The 16,243-nt window shown below is 37.6% G+C and overlaps 1 protein-coding gene across 3 annotated transcripts in view; it reads left to right on the top strand.

The window, feature by feature from the left end:
- LOC117333430 (hillarin-like) overlaps nucleotides 1–16,243 on the top strand; it is an 82,406-nt gene that overhangs the window by 53,190 nt on the left and 12,973 nt on the right. The window contains exons 1-3 of one of the 3 annotated variants that reach the window (XM_033892719.1): nucleotides 13,088–13,777; nucleotides 14,047–14,166; nucleotides 15,735–15,869. In XM_033892719.1, coding sequence (XP_033748610.1) covers nucleotides 13,625–13,777; nucleotides 14,047–14,166; nucleotides 15,735–15,869 — 408 coding nt within the window. In that variant the 5' untranslated portion in view covers nucleotides 13,088–13,624. Of the gene's footprint in view, nucleotides 1–13,087; nucleotides 13,778–14,046; nucleotides 14,167–15,491; nucleotides 15,554–15,734; nucleotides 15,870–16,243 lie in introns of those variants that run through there. The other 2 variants (XM_033892718.1, XM_033892720.1) reach the window with 2 other exon arrangements.

Genomic DNA, 16,243 nt, shown 5'->3' with positions numbered 1-16,243 from the left:
AGCAGAGTTCTATTGTTTTCATTTGGGTTTAATTTGGTACTCCAGAAGTAATCTTTAATGACATTACCGTTGTCCTTTGATGTGTACAGTTTGTGATACCGCTGATGAATGGTGTTGTAATCCTGATTCTCTCGATACAATGCCATCCCACTCAGCTTCCGTGTTGCTGTCCTACCGACAAACCTGTATAGTGATACATTGTTGGCCCTTGGTGGTTACGTATTATACAAGCACTTGGGCGGTTCGGAGTAATGATGCCTTAAATCAAAGGATTCTATATGAGTGTGATATCACCATCTCAAAACATACATACTTCATCCAACTATCGGGAACAAAAGCTATTCAGGTATCCTCAAAATGATTCGTGTGATGCGCAATCGTACTCTTCAATCAAAACAAAATACTCTTTAAACAAAAAGCATTTTAAAATACTCTTCAAACAGATTGCTTGTCAGAGTTACGCTATTGTTATGATACATCATATATGTATGTGCTGAGATGATAGCCCAGATCACCTACAGATTTGAATGAAAAATGCAAATATTTTGCGGTGGGTTTGCACACTTATAATGACTAACCAGCAGACGCTGTTAGTTCATGTCATCGCCGAATCCCAGAAGACATCGCTAATCTCCGCTAGACGGTGCATATATAATCTGCATTGTACAATTTTGATGAAAGAAGATGTCATTCACATCCTCCTGGTTTGCATGTTGAAATCTGGAAGCTGTGTGTGATATTGCGCTTGAGATTTGACAGTAGCAGTTTTAAAAATGAAATGTTGGTATCTGAGATTTGACAGAGCTAGATTTAAAGAGCTGTTGGTATTTGAGCTTGTCAGATTAAAAACGTCGCACTACCAAACGTGGAATAACACAGACGTCAAACTCTAAAGAAGCGGAAGACGAGGGTAGCTGCCAAATGATTACGTTCAGAATATCTTAATGTTAAACAAAGGCTGACGGTGAAATGTGCTGATACAGACAATGCCAATCATTGAGTCATCCTGTTATTAGTTTGGAGTCCTTTTGATGTGACAAATCTGTAATACGTGTCATACAACAAGCGATTAACTGTGCCCCCTCCCAACCCTGAAGATCTCCTCCTCCTACTCTCGTCTGGTATGACTCGGCATCAGCTGCGGAGGTGGAGCAACACAAAAGTAGCTAGGTCACACTAACTACAAGTTCTAATACGTAATTCGAGATAACAAACGCTTGACAAGAAACAATTAACGATCAAATCGCTCTAACCGTGTGTCAGTCGTACCTGTATATATACTAATAATGAATTAGAAACATGACGGGAATCGGTGTTTTCAATCAGTTTATACTTATGCTTCTAGATACATGCAGCTTAGCCATGCCTATTTGCCTTAGCCTCGTGATCATCTGGAGCTCTCGGACATTTTATATTGCTGGTGCAAAAAGTCACGTGCAGAAATTCCCTCTTGCCGCACACGCAATGAGCTCTCTTGTTGAAAAAAGCATTCGCCTTATTTTTTGTACATGATCGTGGCACAGTGACTTAATGAGTGTTATGATTGGTTGGAAGAAATTTCCCCCTGCTTTAGTTATTGACATCTGGGCGCTACGGTGACTGAATCAGAGCTATGATTGTCTGGAAGAAAAATGATTTTTTTTTGCTCCATTTGTTATTCACATCTGGGGGTGTTAGATTGATTATACAATGCTGTGATTTGCTGAATTTTGATCAGCTTCACAAGATTATGTAATACTTTATTCAGTTCTTATTTGTCATAACTCCTTCTATAGATGCGATAGTATAAAGTGAAACTCGTTTTCTATGATGTGATCATTATCTGTTCGGTTCGTTAATTAATTTAATATGGTTTGTTATACCAGTAAACGCGGACTACATCCACGGGGAGAGGGGTATATACAACGTCTACAGAGTGAGGGGATGATTACTACTCTATTCAAAAAAAGAACAGTTAACTGGACTGGAATTGTTTTGAACATTAATTTGACTGTAAAGACAATGACGTCATTCATTAATCATTAATAATAATGATATTTTTCTGTCTATTTTATTTTTCTGTGTTTCCTCATTGGAATCAACATTCTAGGCCCTTGGTATCCATGGCGAGTACTAGAGGGTCTAACCAGCTGTATGATGCAGTTAAATTCATTTACGGCTCTACTGTAACTGACTCTCAATTTGTATCGAAAAGCACTAATATCGTGTTTGATTTTATACAATCTTCTACACGAACAGGTTTATTGGTCACGTGACTACTAATCACAGGTGAATTTTATCGGAAATGAATTATTATTAAATATTGACATCATGTAGAATTTCACGTGTCATAAAAATTCCGATAGGACTGTTTTACACGTGCTCGATTAGTCCGGCCGATGAACCGTATTAAAATCATAGCCTCTTATGGCTGATCCCGTTTTCATCGGATCGTTAGCCTTGCTGACGTCATCAAAGGATTACTGCGATCGTTGGTGTCGGTATAATCCATGTAATGACACCTAATCATGATGGATCACGCATCACGTTCATCACTCGCGGGAGGCATTCCATAGGGGTCGAATAGGGAATCACGCGCCTTATCTCGCGATATACATATTTCGTATAAAAATGGAAAAAATGTGAACTATGATAACTTGGTAGCAATTAGAGATTTGTTGGAAATGTCATGTCGGTATGTGTGTAGTGATTGTTTGAATGTATCAGGATTTAAAAATCAACCCCTCGACGGCCAATAAGGGTTTGGATGTTTGAGTCTTTATAACAACCTTTACAGAACCCCTACTACACAAGTCTATCACATGCATCGGCGGCAACTTAAATCGATATTAATGAATTATGGTATGGTAGTGAATAGCGCCAACTTTGATCTCGATCATTATAAGCATGCATATGCAAATAACCTGCACATGCGATGTTATAAGCCCATGCATTGTTGTCTAATCAGGCATCTGTTTTGCGTGATTTAATGAAGTTGCGGTATATTGTTTAAACATTTGGTATGTTTGTACGTCCAGGTATTGTACATGTTTATAAAATCTGTATATAGCCCTTGTAGAGTAAATATTTGTATTACAATGATCGTCATCCTCCCTTAACAGTTGGAGACGTTATTCTATAGCGAGTGTTGAGGCGTTGTATATTGATTTGGTAGATATTGTTAATTTAATTGCAATATTTAATTGCAATAACAGAGTTACTTATCAACTAGTAATAGCTGATCATTTATACGCCGAATATCGCTTTATAAAATGCAGTTTCCATACAACTGGAATCTTTTACAAATACAACACTTGTCGTTACAATAGGCATTGTGTTTCCCAGTCGTTAGGGATACGATGCAGCAGAACACTATACGAATATATTTACATTTGTCTGGCATTGTCACTATATGAGTATGAACAGAACATCAAACAATGTCTTCAGTAATATCAAATATATTTCAGGAGTGGGGCTAGGAGTGAAAAATATCAAAATATTAGCCCCACGAGTGAAATATATTTGGTTTTACTGAAGATACTGTTAGATATCTGTATCACATTTTATAGCAAAATATACCGGGTCAGCTTTTAATTTTCCCAACTATCGTTTGTAAGAAATTATTGGCCAAATCAGCAAAAATGTTATTTTTAACTAGTGAAATATTAAAAAAAAAAAATTCTTTGAAAATTATTCGATATTTCACTTGTAAAAATGTTCTAAATTTCCATACCCTTGTGATCCAATGCCTTTGTAATCATATAGTGCTAAAGAATTTCCCAAATTCTCGCTGTCGGTTGTCATCGTAATACGTTGAACAACACAAAGACATTTCCAGATGTTGTTTCACTTGTTATTCCAGTGATACAGCAATGTTATGTCTCCTGAATGAATCACTACTACTTAGTGTAATACCGTTATCATATTTACCATGTGCATATTTCATTGACAAGGAAACATGTTTGTAGGAACCAACTTAAATCTGATGGTACATTAGAGAAAATTGGACGATTGTAATCCTAACTTATAACCCCAATGTAATGTAGAAACATATTCAACTCCAATCAAATGTTATAATTTCATTTTACCACCTTGTCGATACATTACCAATAGCTAATGAAGACAATATTTCTCCATTTAACATCAACATTCATGCGCCTTTTGTCTGCGAAATATCAGCATGACCACATGAAATAGATATCAGATCTTCCCTGGAGTGACTTCAAGGTAATTTGACAGGCAGACATGGCATCTATTTCCTGACAAATTGGAGGTCATCGGTCATAACTATGAATTTGTGTATTCCAGTTTGCTACCGGAATCTTCAGACTGCACGTTACTGTGCAGTTATGCTGGTTCTCTGTTCGTGGGGGAAGCTACCGTTACTGTCGTAAATCTCGATATAACACTCCATGTGAGTGAGTGAGTGGCTATACTGCTCAGAGAGCAGGGCGTCCTACTCCAGTAGCAAGGCGACCATTAGGTGTACCCCGTGGATGCACGTCTGTCTAGGGGAACGATTGAAAGTAATTTAAAACTTCACATGATTCCCTCCAACAATTTGACTTGTAAGATTTGTCTTGTGACACCCATGTCCGTATTAAGAGAACATTTATTTAGAGTGTTCAGTGGTTCAGATAGATCGCAATGTTGATGATCATGAAACATGCGAATGCATACTGATTTAAGGTATAAGGATAAACTAATACCCGGTATATATATATAATATAATAATGACTATTATTAATGATACAGTAGAGAAACGTTGACATAAAAGTAGGAACTTTCAGGTATGACACAACTCTTTTTTCATGTACTCAAACCATTATTGACGACAGTACATTCTGCTGAAGTGTCGAGAACAAGGAATTGTTAGGATGCAACAGGATTTAGTTCAGCAAATTTTGTAAACAAGTATATTTTAGTTGATGGTGATGACTGAATATCCGACACGTTAGCTAAACAACTTTTCGTAAATAGTAATGATGTCGCGATCGTAAACCCAGAATCATTATTATTTTATCGATATTAACTTCAGCGCGTTGGAAACAAGCCTCCAGTAGTGTAGCCGAGTACCACACAGTGACTAGTCGAGCGAGGTCTGGTATCGTTTAAGATGTCGTAACTGCGAGTGGAGAAGCCATCAACAAAACGTAATGAGAAAATATGTCCTGAAACTAAATGGCTAAAGTGTTTCGTTTTCGCACACATATGTCCAAAGTATCAATTTAAAACAGAAAAAAGACACCGACTATTTAGTTTCGGTAAAAAAAATCACCAGAAAGAAAAGAAGAAAAAGAGAGACGGTATGATTCATTTAAAGGGATATGGTCAGTACATTTGCAGGTTATGAATGTCACGACAATGTGTTTGCGTCATTGAAGCTGATGTACTATATATAATACACTATAACATATTTACGGTCGCAAAAAGAAAGAGCATTGTCCGATTTACAGATCATATACCAAGGATGAATGTAATAACGGATGGCCACGGTTGTACGTTGATTATGACCGCGGTGAGTCCAAAGGTTAACTGATAATATGATTGAATTTCAAACAGCTTATGGTTATTACAGTTTGGATAATTAACACTACTGTTTGGGTATAAGTAATGCTAGTTGTTATATTAAGACTTAAAGGCAAACGTTCCGAATCTTACAACGATGCATAATAACAGTTAAGAAGTAGTACAAGCAGAAATACAAATGTCATATCATCAATCTAACTGGGAAAAGTCAAACTAAAAAAATTACAGAGCGAACATAATGAAAATCAAAAACAACAAAAGAGAAGAAACCAAATCAACAAATCAAAACCTGAGTAGTCACAAAAAGAACAGCAACAGAAGTCGGAACTGAGGAGACTGGGGAGTGATACTGAGATACCAAAACATAGAGAAGTGATACTGAGATACCAAAACATAGGGAAGTGATACTGAGATACCAAAACATAGAGAAGTGATACTGAGATACCAAAACATAGAGATGTGATACTGAGATACCAAAACATAGGGAAGTGATACTGAAATACCAAAACATAGAGAAGTGATACTGAGATACCAAAACATAGAGAAGTGATACTGAGATACCAAAACATAGAGAAGCGATACTGAGATACCAAAACATAGGGAAGTGATACTGAGATACCAAAACATAGAGAAGTGATACTGAGATACCAAAACATAGAGAAGTGATACTGAGATACCAAAACATAGAGAAGCGATACTGAGATACCAAAACATAGAGAAGTGATACTGAGATACCAAAACATAGAGAAGTGATACTGAGATACCAAAACATAGGGATGTGATACTGAGATACCAAAACATAGGGATGTGATACTGAGATACCAAAACATAGAGAAGTGATACTGAGATACCAAAACATAGGGATGTGATACTGAGATACCAAAACATAGGGATGTGATACTGAGATACCAAAACATAGAGAAGTGGTACTGAGATACCAAAACATAGGGATGTGATACTGAGATACCAAAACATAGAGAAGTGATACTGAGATACCAAAACATAGAGAAGTGATACTGAGATACCAAAACATAGAGAAGTGATACTGAGATACCAAAACATAGGGAAGTGATACTGAGATACCAAAACAGAGAGAAGTGATACTGAGATACCAAAACATAGGGGAGTGATACTGAGATACCAAAACATAGGGGAGTGATACTGAGATACCAAAACATAGAGAAGTGATACTGAGATACCAAAACATAGAGAAGTGGTACTGAGATACCAAAACATAGGGATGTGATACTGAGATACCAAAACATAGAGATGTGATACTGAGATACCAAAACATAGAGAAGTGATACTGAGATACCAAAACATAGGGATGTGATACTGAGATACCAAAACATAGAGAAGTGGTACTGAGATACCAAAACATAGGGATGTGATACTGAGATACCAAAACTTAGATGTGATACCGAGATACCAAAACATAGAGAAGTGATACTGAGATACCAAAACATAGGGATGTGATACTGAGATACCAAAACATAGAGAAGTGATACTGAGATACCAAAACATAGGGATGTGATACTGAGATACCAAAACATAGAGAAGTGATACTGTGATACCAAAACATAGAGATGTGGTACTGAGATACCAAAACATAGGGATGTGATACTGAGATACCAAAACATAGAGAAGTGATACTGAGATACCAAAACATAGAGAAGTGATACTGAGATACCAAAACATAGAGAAGTGGTACTGAGATACCAAAACATAGAGAAGTGATACTGAGATACCAAAACATAGAGAAGTGATACTGAGATACCAAAACATAGGGAAGTGATACTGAGATACCAAAACATAGAGATGTGATACTGAGATACCGAAACATAGAGAAGTGATACTGAGATACCAAAACATAGGGATGTGATACTGAGATACCAAAACATAGGGAAGTGATACTGAGATACCAAAACATAGAGAAGTGGTACTGAGATACCAAAACATAGGGAAGTGATACTGAGATACCAAAACATAGGGATGTGATATTGAGATACCAAAACATAGAGAAGTGATACTGAGATACCAAAACATAGGGAAGTGATACCGAGATACCAAAACATAGGAAAGTGATACTGAGATACCAAAACATAGGGATGTGATACTGAGATACCAAAACATAGAGAAGTGATACTGTGATACCAAAACATAGAGATGTGGTACTGAGATACCAAAACATAGGGATGTGATACTGAGATACCAAAACATAGAGAAGTGATACTGAGATACCAAAACATAGAGAAGTGATACTGAGATACCAAAACATAGAGAAGTGATACTGAGATACCAAAACATAGAGAAGTGATACTGAGATACCAAAACATAGGGAAGTGATACTGAGATACCAAAACATAGAGATGTGATACTGAGATACCAAAACATAGAGAAGTGATACTGAGATACCAAAACATAGGGATGTGATACTGAGATACCAAAACATAGGGAAGTGATACTGAGATACCAAAACATAGAGAAGTGGTACTGAGATACCAAAACATAGGGGAGTGATACTGAGATACCAAAACATAGGGATGTGATATTGAGATACCAAAACATAGAGAAGTGATACTGAGATACCAAAACATAGGGAAGTGATACTGAGATACCAAAACATAGGAAAGTGATACTGAGGTACCAAAACATAGGGATGTGGTGATGAGATACCAAAACAAAGGAAGAGTGACATTCTGAGACGACTAGGAAACTGATGGTAACCAAAAAAATACAGAAAGTGATAATATACAAAACATCCAGAAACTGATAATATACCTAAACATACAGGAACTGATGGTATACCAGTACATACAGGAACTGATGGTATACCAGTACATACAGGAACTGATGGTATACCAGTACATACAGGAACTGATGGTATACCAGAACATACAGGAACTGATGGTATACCAGTACATACAGGAACTGATGGTATACCAGAACATACAGGAACTGATGGTATACCAGTACATACAGGAACTGATGGTATACCAGAACATACAGGAACTGATGGTATACCAGTACATACAGGAACTGATGGTGTACCAGTACATACAGGAACTGATGGTATACCAGAACTTACAGGAACTGATGGTATACCTAAACATACAGGAACTGATGGTATACCTAAACATACCGGAACTGATGGTATACCTAAACATACAACCTAAACATACAGGAACTGATGGTATACCTAAACATACCGGAACTGATGGTATACCTAAACATACAACCTAAACATACAGGAACTGATGGTATACCTAAACATACAGGAACTGATGGTATACCAGTACATACAGGAGCTGATGGTATACCAGAACTTACAGGAACTGATGGTATACCAGTACATACAGGAGCTGATGGTATACCAGTACATACAGGAGCTGATGGTATACCAGAACTTACAGGAACTGATGGTATACCTGAACATACAGGAACTGATGGTATACCAGTACATACAGGAGCTGATGGTATACCAGAACTTACAGGAACTGATGGTATACCTAAACATACAGGAACTGATGGTATACCTAAACATACCGGAAGTAACACACCAAGACGATAGAGACCGAGGAGAGCCAAATAATGGTAATGTGATGGAAAGGGAAAGGAACCACATTATTACAGTCATTACCTTATGTTTAACTAGTCTTAGATAAGCCAGGAGCACAGCTAAAACATACACTAGAACGACAGTTTGTGTGCAATCAGAGAGGCAGACCACACACTAAAACTAGCTACCGTGTTCATGATACGTCAGAACTATACGGTATTTTGTTTTCTCTCAGTCGAAGATATTCCCACGCTAAACGATTCTGACACACAGACAGAATAACACTGTATTGTCTTTTTCAATAACGCGCTTCAATAATTGATCATCGTCACGCTCGATAGCACCAAGCCGCGATAAAAAATGTAATAAATGAAGTCGGTGAAAATGATGACGTGATTTGACATCAGTTGCGATAATCTAAGTAAACTCAATGACTATTTCACAAAGTCCGACTGCCATGGTTATGACTTAGATAAGACCTGCCAATATAGAGAAGTGTAGAGGAAATCGATTTTACCTCACAGCTCGCAGTATTTAATTTTTAAACACCAAGGTGCTTTAAAAATACAGTTGTTAAAAAAGCATTGCGTTTAATACGAATACGTGGAAACAACTTAAGTGGATGTTAAAGTAATGTTTGTATTAACGCAAAATTACAACAAATCAACACGTGCGAACTATGGGGACCACCACGTAACTATGGGAACCGTAAACAACCACATGAAAAAGTAGGCGTGTGCTTATAATAAAGAACATTGATGTTTTTTTCAGTTTTAAAGTCACATTATATAAAAATGACGTTTTCACCGTGCTTTTTTCAGAAACTGCTGTTATTGGTATGATAAAGGAATGCTTCTAAATAGTAACTGTATGTTAAGTTGTAAAATAACATGTCGGACCAGTAGTAGTGAGGTAACATAACATGTCGGTCCAGTAGTAGTGAGGTAACATAACATGTCGGACCAGTAGTAGTGAGGTAACATAACATGTCGGTCCAGTAGTAGTGAGGTAAAATAACATGTCGGACCAGTAGTAGTGAGGTAAAATAACACGTCGTACCAGTAGACTAGTAGTGTTGTAAAATAACATGTCGGACCATTAGAAGTGAGGTAAAATACACGCTGGGACCAGACGTGCGTTTACTAAATAATTAGTTTTGAAGCAGCAGAAGATAACGGCTTGGTGGGACTCGGTATTAAAGCGACGCATTCGACTGCTTTACAATACAAAGTATGTATTATATGAATGAAATACTTAAATATTGTTCTTACACCTTTTATTTTAATGATCGGTACATTTTAGTAGACGTCATCAGGAACAGATTAATAGTAATACACCGTATCACATTATTGACTGTTTTAGCTGTCAAACACATTATATCAATATTTTATTGGCCGAGAAACATTTAATACGATAACAAATGTAATATATTATGCAATAATACGACAGCAACTGTATGGACAATCCGCCCATTGGGTGACGATTTAAGAGTGTCGCCAGCTGGGCTAGGTGTTATGTAACACTTGTCAGTAGCAGGTATCGATTTTCCGTCACTGGTTAATTATCATATAAAGTCGCTTTATTGGTTCCGCCCAACAGAATGACAGTTTAACAAGTTAAAAAAAAAACACCTGCATAAAAGACTTACGGAGTAAACACAGCGGACTTGGTAACAATAAGACTTACCGGGTAAATACACCGGAGTTGATAACGAGGACAGAAAATAAACAAGCGCATTAGGACTTAACAAAAAAGGCAATAATGTTTGATTTTTTGAATAATTTCCTCTGGAAGGAAGCGTGCTCAATAGCTATTTCCGTTTACGCCATCGGTTGTGTTTTAATGCTCTCTATGTGGCGCATCGCTGTAATATGCCACATCGCTATAATATGCCACATCGCTATAATATGCCATATTTAAAGTAAAACACTCCACAAGGGAGAGGCGATCATCTCAGTAATTATTAAAGCAACACATTCTCAGAGTTAGAGTCGTATAAAATTAAATCATTTCAATCCATATTCCAACAAGATTATATAGTTTATAACGCAATGATTTAACAGAAAAAAGCACAAACAAAATCGTATAGGGTTTCGTTAACGGCCATAATTATTAAATAGGAAAAATGTCTATTAACTTTCCAAGAGCTAACACATGTGTTCATTCTAACATCTGTTTTGATTGGTTTTACGGTACGGGGTGCTGATTTGGTATCCATGGTTACGGTGTAGAGAGGTGATGATAAGCATTAAAACTGCAATCAAAACTATAATATTACGTATCAGAAAATTGGTAAGCAGAAAAAAACACGGGCAAGTTCATACAATTATATTATTGTAAAGACACGTTTCATTCGACAATAACACGTACATTGAAAAAGGGACGTGTTGTTAATTCACACAAATTGACCAGTAGTAATTTCAATGATAAATTGAGGGAGTTGACATTTTTGTGATTAAAATTGTTTGACCAGAACTGTACGGGTTTAATTGAACGTAACTAATACAATTATTTAACATAGAGACATGATCTGATTGACTAAAGTAAAACATTCGAAGCATATCGCTAGTGAAACAGTACTGCCCATATCGTATGCTATAAATACCCGACACGCCTGATCAGAGAGAGACAACAACAAGTTTCCGGTCCACTTATTTGAAGACTGGTTAGTTTACCTTGGGAAAATTTAAGTGAATTTGCATACGTATTCCATAGGGATCATCGTGTGCTTTCACGGAGGTACACGACAATGGCTGTCGGTCTAGACAGTCAGCCATACACGGATTATGAAATATTGACGAGACTTTGATCATATCTCAGCAGGCCGTTTTGTTTTTGCACGGGTTTGCTCTTCCGCAGCTGTTTTGTTTCCTAGTTGCAGCGTTTTTGTTGGTTGTTTATAGTTTAGTGTTAGCTTGTCATGGGTTATCTTGGCCCCAGGATCACAACATATCGCCTTTGATAATGACCCGAGGGGATGCTGGGAGCCGAGAAACAAGGATACTCGGGGCCCCGTGCCATGTATATGGTCTGTACTCTATCAACACACTATTACACAGAATCTGTAAAGCATTGCCGATGCACTTGCAACAGTTAATGTATTCTAATTTTACGACTTAAGCAGACTTTAGTTTCGTTTTTCTGCTCATGCTGAGAGACATTAGATTATTTTTGTATGTGTCAGAGACAGTACAGTACTTGTATGTACAATTCCGTATGGTAACATAGGTTTCCTGCGTCAACACAAACCAGCGTCTTAAAGAACTTGTATATACAGGATTTATATAAGGGTTGCATTGTTTACCCGCCTACTGAAATCCTAATAAAGGAAGCTTTACAATGTGATGATATTTATGTTTCGTCTGGAATGTGCCATCAACCAATCTCTGGGACACGCGGCGCATACTCTTCTTGGAGCATAAGTACAATAACTAAATCGTCTGCATCCGGATCGGATTTGAATATATTACAGGAATGTTGATGTTCTCTGCTCCGGAAGTTACCAAACTTTTCAAACTTTTGATTTCACGTGCGCACGTGTAATGATATAAGATGCAGAGGTGATGCAATGCGATACCCAGCAACTTTCTAGGTTGGATTTAAATGAAACGCGCTCGTGCCATAGGGACGTTTTTATTTTAACGGTGGAAATATTACAAGGATTGGCTGTCTGAGCTATCTATATTGACTAGACATCGTGTAGTTATCTGAAACCCCCGGGAACGTGTTTCCAGCAGATTTGTGTACTTCATGTGCAGTTGCTGCACCAATTATGATGTAATTTTAAAGAAGGATGCACCGGACATACTGTTTATGTACGTTGTTTGTCGGAGTGAGGAGGGTACATGATTGTGCGGAAAACATAGTTCTCCCTGATTATAGTATGCGATATGGCTTATGGATTGATATATACTATACAACAAAGTGTTCTATATACATTTCTACAGAAAAAACTTTCTTTGTCAACATTCTCTGTATGAAATAATTAATCTAAATAAACTCGTATATACCTTCACGTAAAGATTGCGGAATGGATTCACATTGCAGGGCTATAACCTCACAGAGTTTACGTTAAATAACCATAGCTTCGTTGTTTGGGCATATGTCGAGCAGACACTGGAGATAAAAATCAACGCATGTAAAACCCGTTCTTACACCATAATGTGAATAGACATCAAGTAAAGAAAATGTCTTCCTGGATTATATTTCCTTGAGGATAACGAGTCCAAACGGAAGTTGACTGTGTTGCAGATGTTGGCCAAGAAGAATTGGATGTTCAAAATAGAAAGTCAACAGTCCTTTCAAAGTTGCTGTAAAGTTTGATCTATATGGTGATGTGGATTTGTGTTCGTGGTATCTTTAACACTCACAGAACACATTTATAAATCATTTTTACGCAAAAACTTTCGGCGTTATCACGATCGGACTTCACGTAAGCCTTGCTTTGAGACATTTACTTCACCTTCCATTGAAGCGGCAAGCATTACACGCCTACATTGAACTAAGCCATCTTATCTCTGTTCGTTCGTCTGCTGGGTTTCCTACTAAAGTCCCGACATGGAAGATTTTGTGTTCGGTGGGGTGTTTCCGTGTTGGGAGGAGGAAGGCGGCGGGGAGGAATGCTTATGGGCTACGGATAATGACGAAATCAAGAGTGGTCAACTAAACCCAGACCTTGATATCGGCCTGTCCCCCGGGATGGAATGTGTGGTGGGTGGGGAATCGACCCATTTAAAGATATGTTCTCGCCCACACATAATGGCGAATCTGACCTCTCGCCTAGACATTTTCAAAAGAGTGTGACGTTATAAAAACACTACTAATTAATTTATGAAAAGTACAGATGACGAGTTTCAAATTGTAGAACGCACACTTTGCACACCTTTAACGTTGTTGTCTCGTGCATACATAATATAACATGGAAATTGCTATTTCATGACACCATGGTGATACTGTATTGTAAATATTATGTTTTACAGATCAGAGGCAGTCTTTACAATCCCGGTTGGCAGTATGATGCCAAGGCTATCGAATTCAACCACCACCGAGATATGTTCGGGAAGGCGGAGAAGAAAAAAACGTCTTTGGGAACATACAAGGTAAGTGGATAGACTACAAGATACGATTGTTGAAGTATTAGGCATACAGTGGCAAAAAGGAACTCATCGGGTTGTATTCATCCTATCGCAAAAGCGACGACAATATCATTGCTGCTAAAAAAGTTTCTTCGTTCAGAATGACTTATCACTGACTCAGCGAAAGGGGAAGACGCTTATTGATTTGGTACTGTTCACCACTTGCACCTCTTCGATAGCAGTACTTAACAGCGTGCCACTTATACAATGTGTATCTCGACCTAAACACTATCATACATTTATATATATAGGGTTGTTTTTATAGTATTGTTCTAAAAAAGACAGGAAAGAATACCCAGGAGCCAAGAGGACACAACAGAATCCACTACTAAACATCGTCGTTAAGCGATGCCGTAGTCGAGGAAGCAGCTGTATGAGCAATAACTTGTTCTTAATATGTATTCTTCTTAGGTTCACTAATAATCCAATATAAACGAAGCATTTACTCATCCTAAATCATTAACCGATATTCTAATACAAGTTGTAACCCAGGCCAGTAGCGGGCTTGATATTACAACAGTGATATAGGTAGGGTTATGATGGAATCATATTACTGGAAACCTTTCGGCCGACAGAACCACATGCTTGTCATGCAAATCGTTGAGTGTTGTTTCGACATTTGTAATTTTCCCCCTATCTATGTAAACACACATCGGTTACAGTTTTCGCGAAGCTTTTATTCAGGTGAACATCTGTGAAATAAGCAGCATAATTGAGGAAGACAGTACCCCATGTTAGTAACATTTACCTTGTTGTAAAATGGTCGACATGACCTAGATAATAAGTGTTCTTGCTCCCTGAAATGCTTCCATCATAATAAGTGAGGTTCAGGAACAGTTCTCATCCTTTACACAACTTTGGACACGATATACAATGTAGGAATCGATTACGTAATATTAGTGAGGTTACCATTAATTTATCGGATGTATTCGGAACTCTCCACCTGGTAATATATAACGACCTAGATGGGCCTTTGGTGTTATCGTACCTACACATGTCATCACTTGTTTGAAGTGGAGGTTTGGTTTTTGTACCACCGACGTTTCAGCAAAAACAAGGCCCGCTTAGATCATTGTACATTGGTGCCTCCCAGGATATTTTGTAGTGGTGGCCTCCGGGCAACGATCCTCACTTCAAAGTCGATGCCGACACGTTTTTAATACAAGCGAGGAATTTTCGAGGCGATTGCAATCTTAAAGTGAACAACTGCACATTCATTTTTTATTTTTTAGATTTCAAATTGTTCACCATTTTGCTATCTAAATACTTTTCAAACGCCGGGACGTAGTTTTACAGAGCAATGTGTGCTTTCAGGAAGAGAGATCTCATATTCGTATCACAACTCTCTGTTGTAATTCTAATGCTCATTCTAACTGAAATTTTAACTAGATGTCCTCATTACATGGGATATTTGTCAAAAATGTTGGCCCTTTTCTGTGAATGTAGTCTTTTTTTCATGTCGCCACTCCATTTGTTAATCTTGTTGTGTGTTGGAGACCTACGGTGATTGTATCCTTTGCTCTATATTCCAGGATTTCGAGTCGTTAGGTGTGTTTGACGCCCAATCTGTACTAGAACTACAGCAGAAAGAGGAGGAAGACAGGCTCTATGAGAGATTCCACGAGGACAGGACCAAAATGGTCCAGCGTCTGGAGGACGAACTCAAGGTGAGGGATACCATTATCCTGATGTCTGTTAATGTTTTAATGTATCAGGATAGCTACAAATGTAACATTAACTAACTGTTAAACACTGCCCAGGTGTAAGATACACCTCGTGTACTGTATAAGACGTACATAATTAGGTGATAACCTATGGACACCATCACAATGTTAACCTGTAGTTACATTGTATGTAATGTAACTTTGTAAGTGAATTGTGGCAAGGTAGATGTTTTTGATAAAATCATTTGTGAATTGTAGATAAAGACTTATCATAAAAATGAAACAATCCCAGTTTATTGGTTCTTAAAACTCGTTGTTTAACAGACAAAAACCGATATAAAATTCAAAATAACGTCATTTACACTTACACATGAAAA

Source organism: Pecten maximus, chromosome 8 (assembly GCF_902652985.1).
Source record: "Pecten maximus chromosome 8, xPecMax1.1, whole genome shotgun sequence".
NCBI classification, from domain to species: domain Eukaryota; kingdom Metazoa; phylum Mollusca; class Bivalvia; order Pectinida; family Pectinidae; genus Pecten; species Pecten maximus.
The sequence above is the reverse complement of the archived record's forward strand: the minus strand, read 5'-3'. Positions and strand labels throughout refer to the sequence as shown.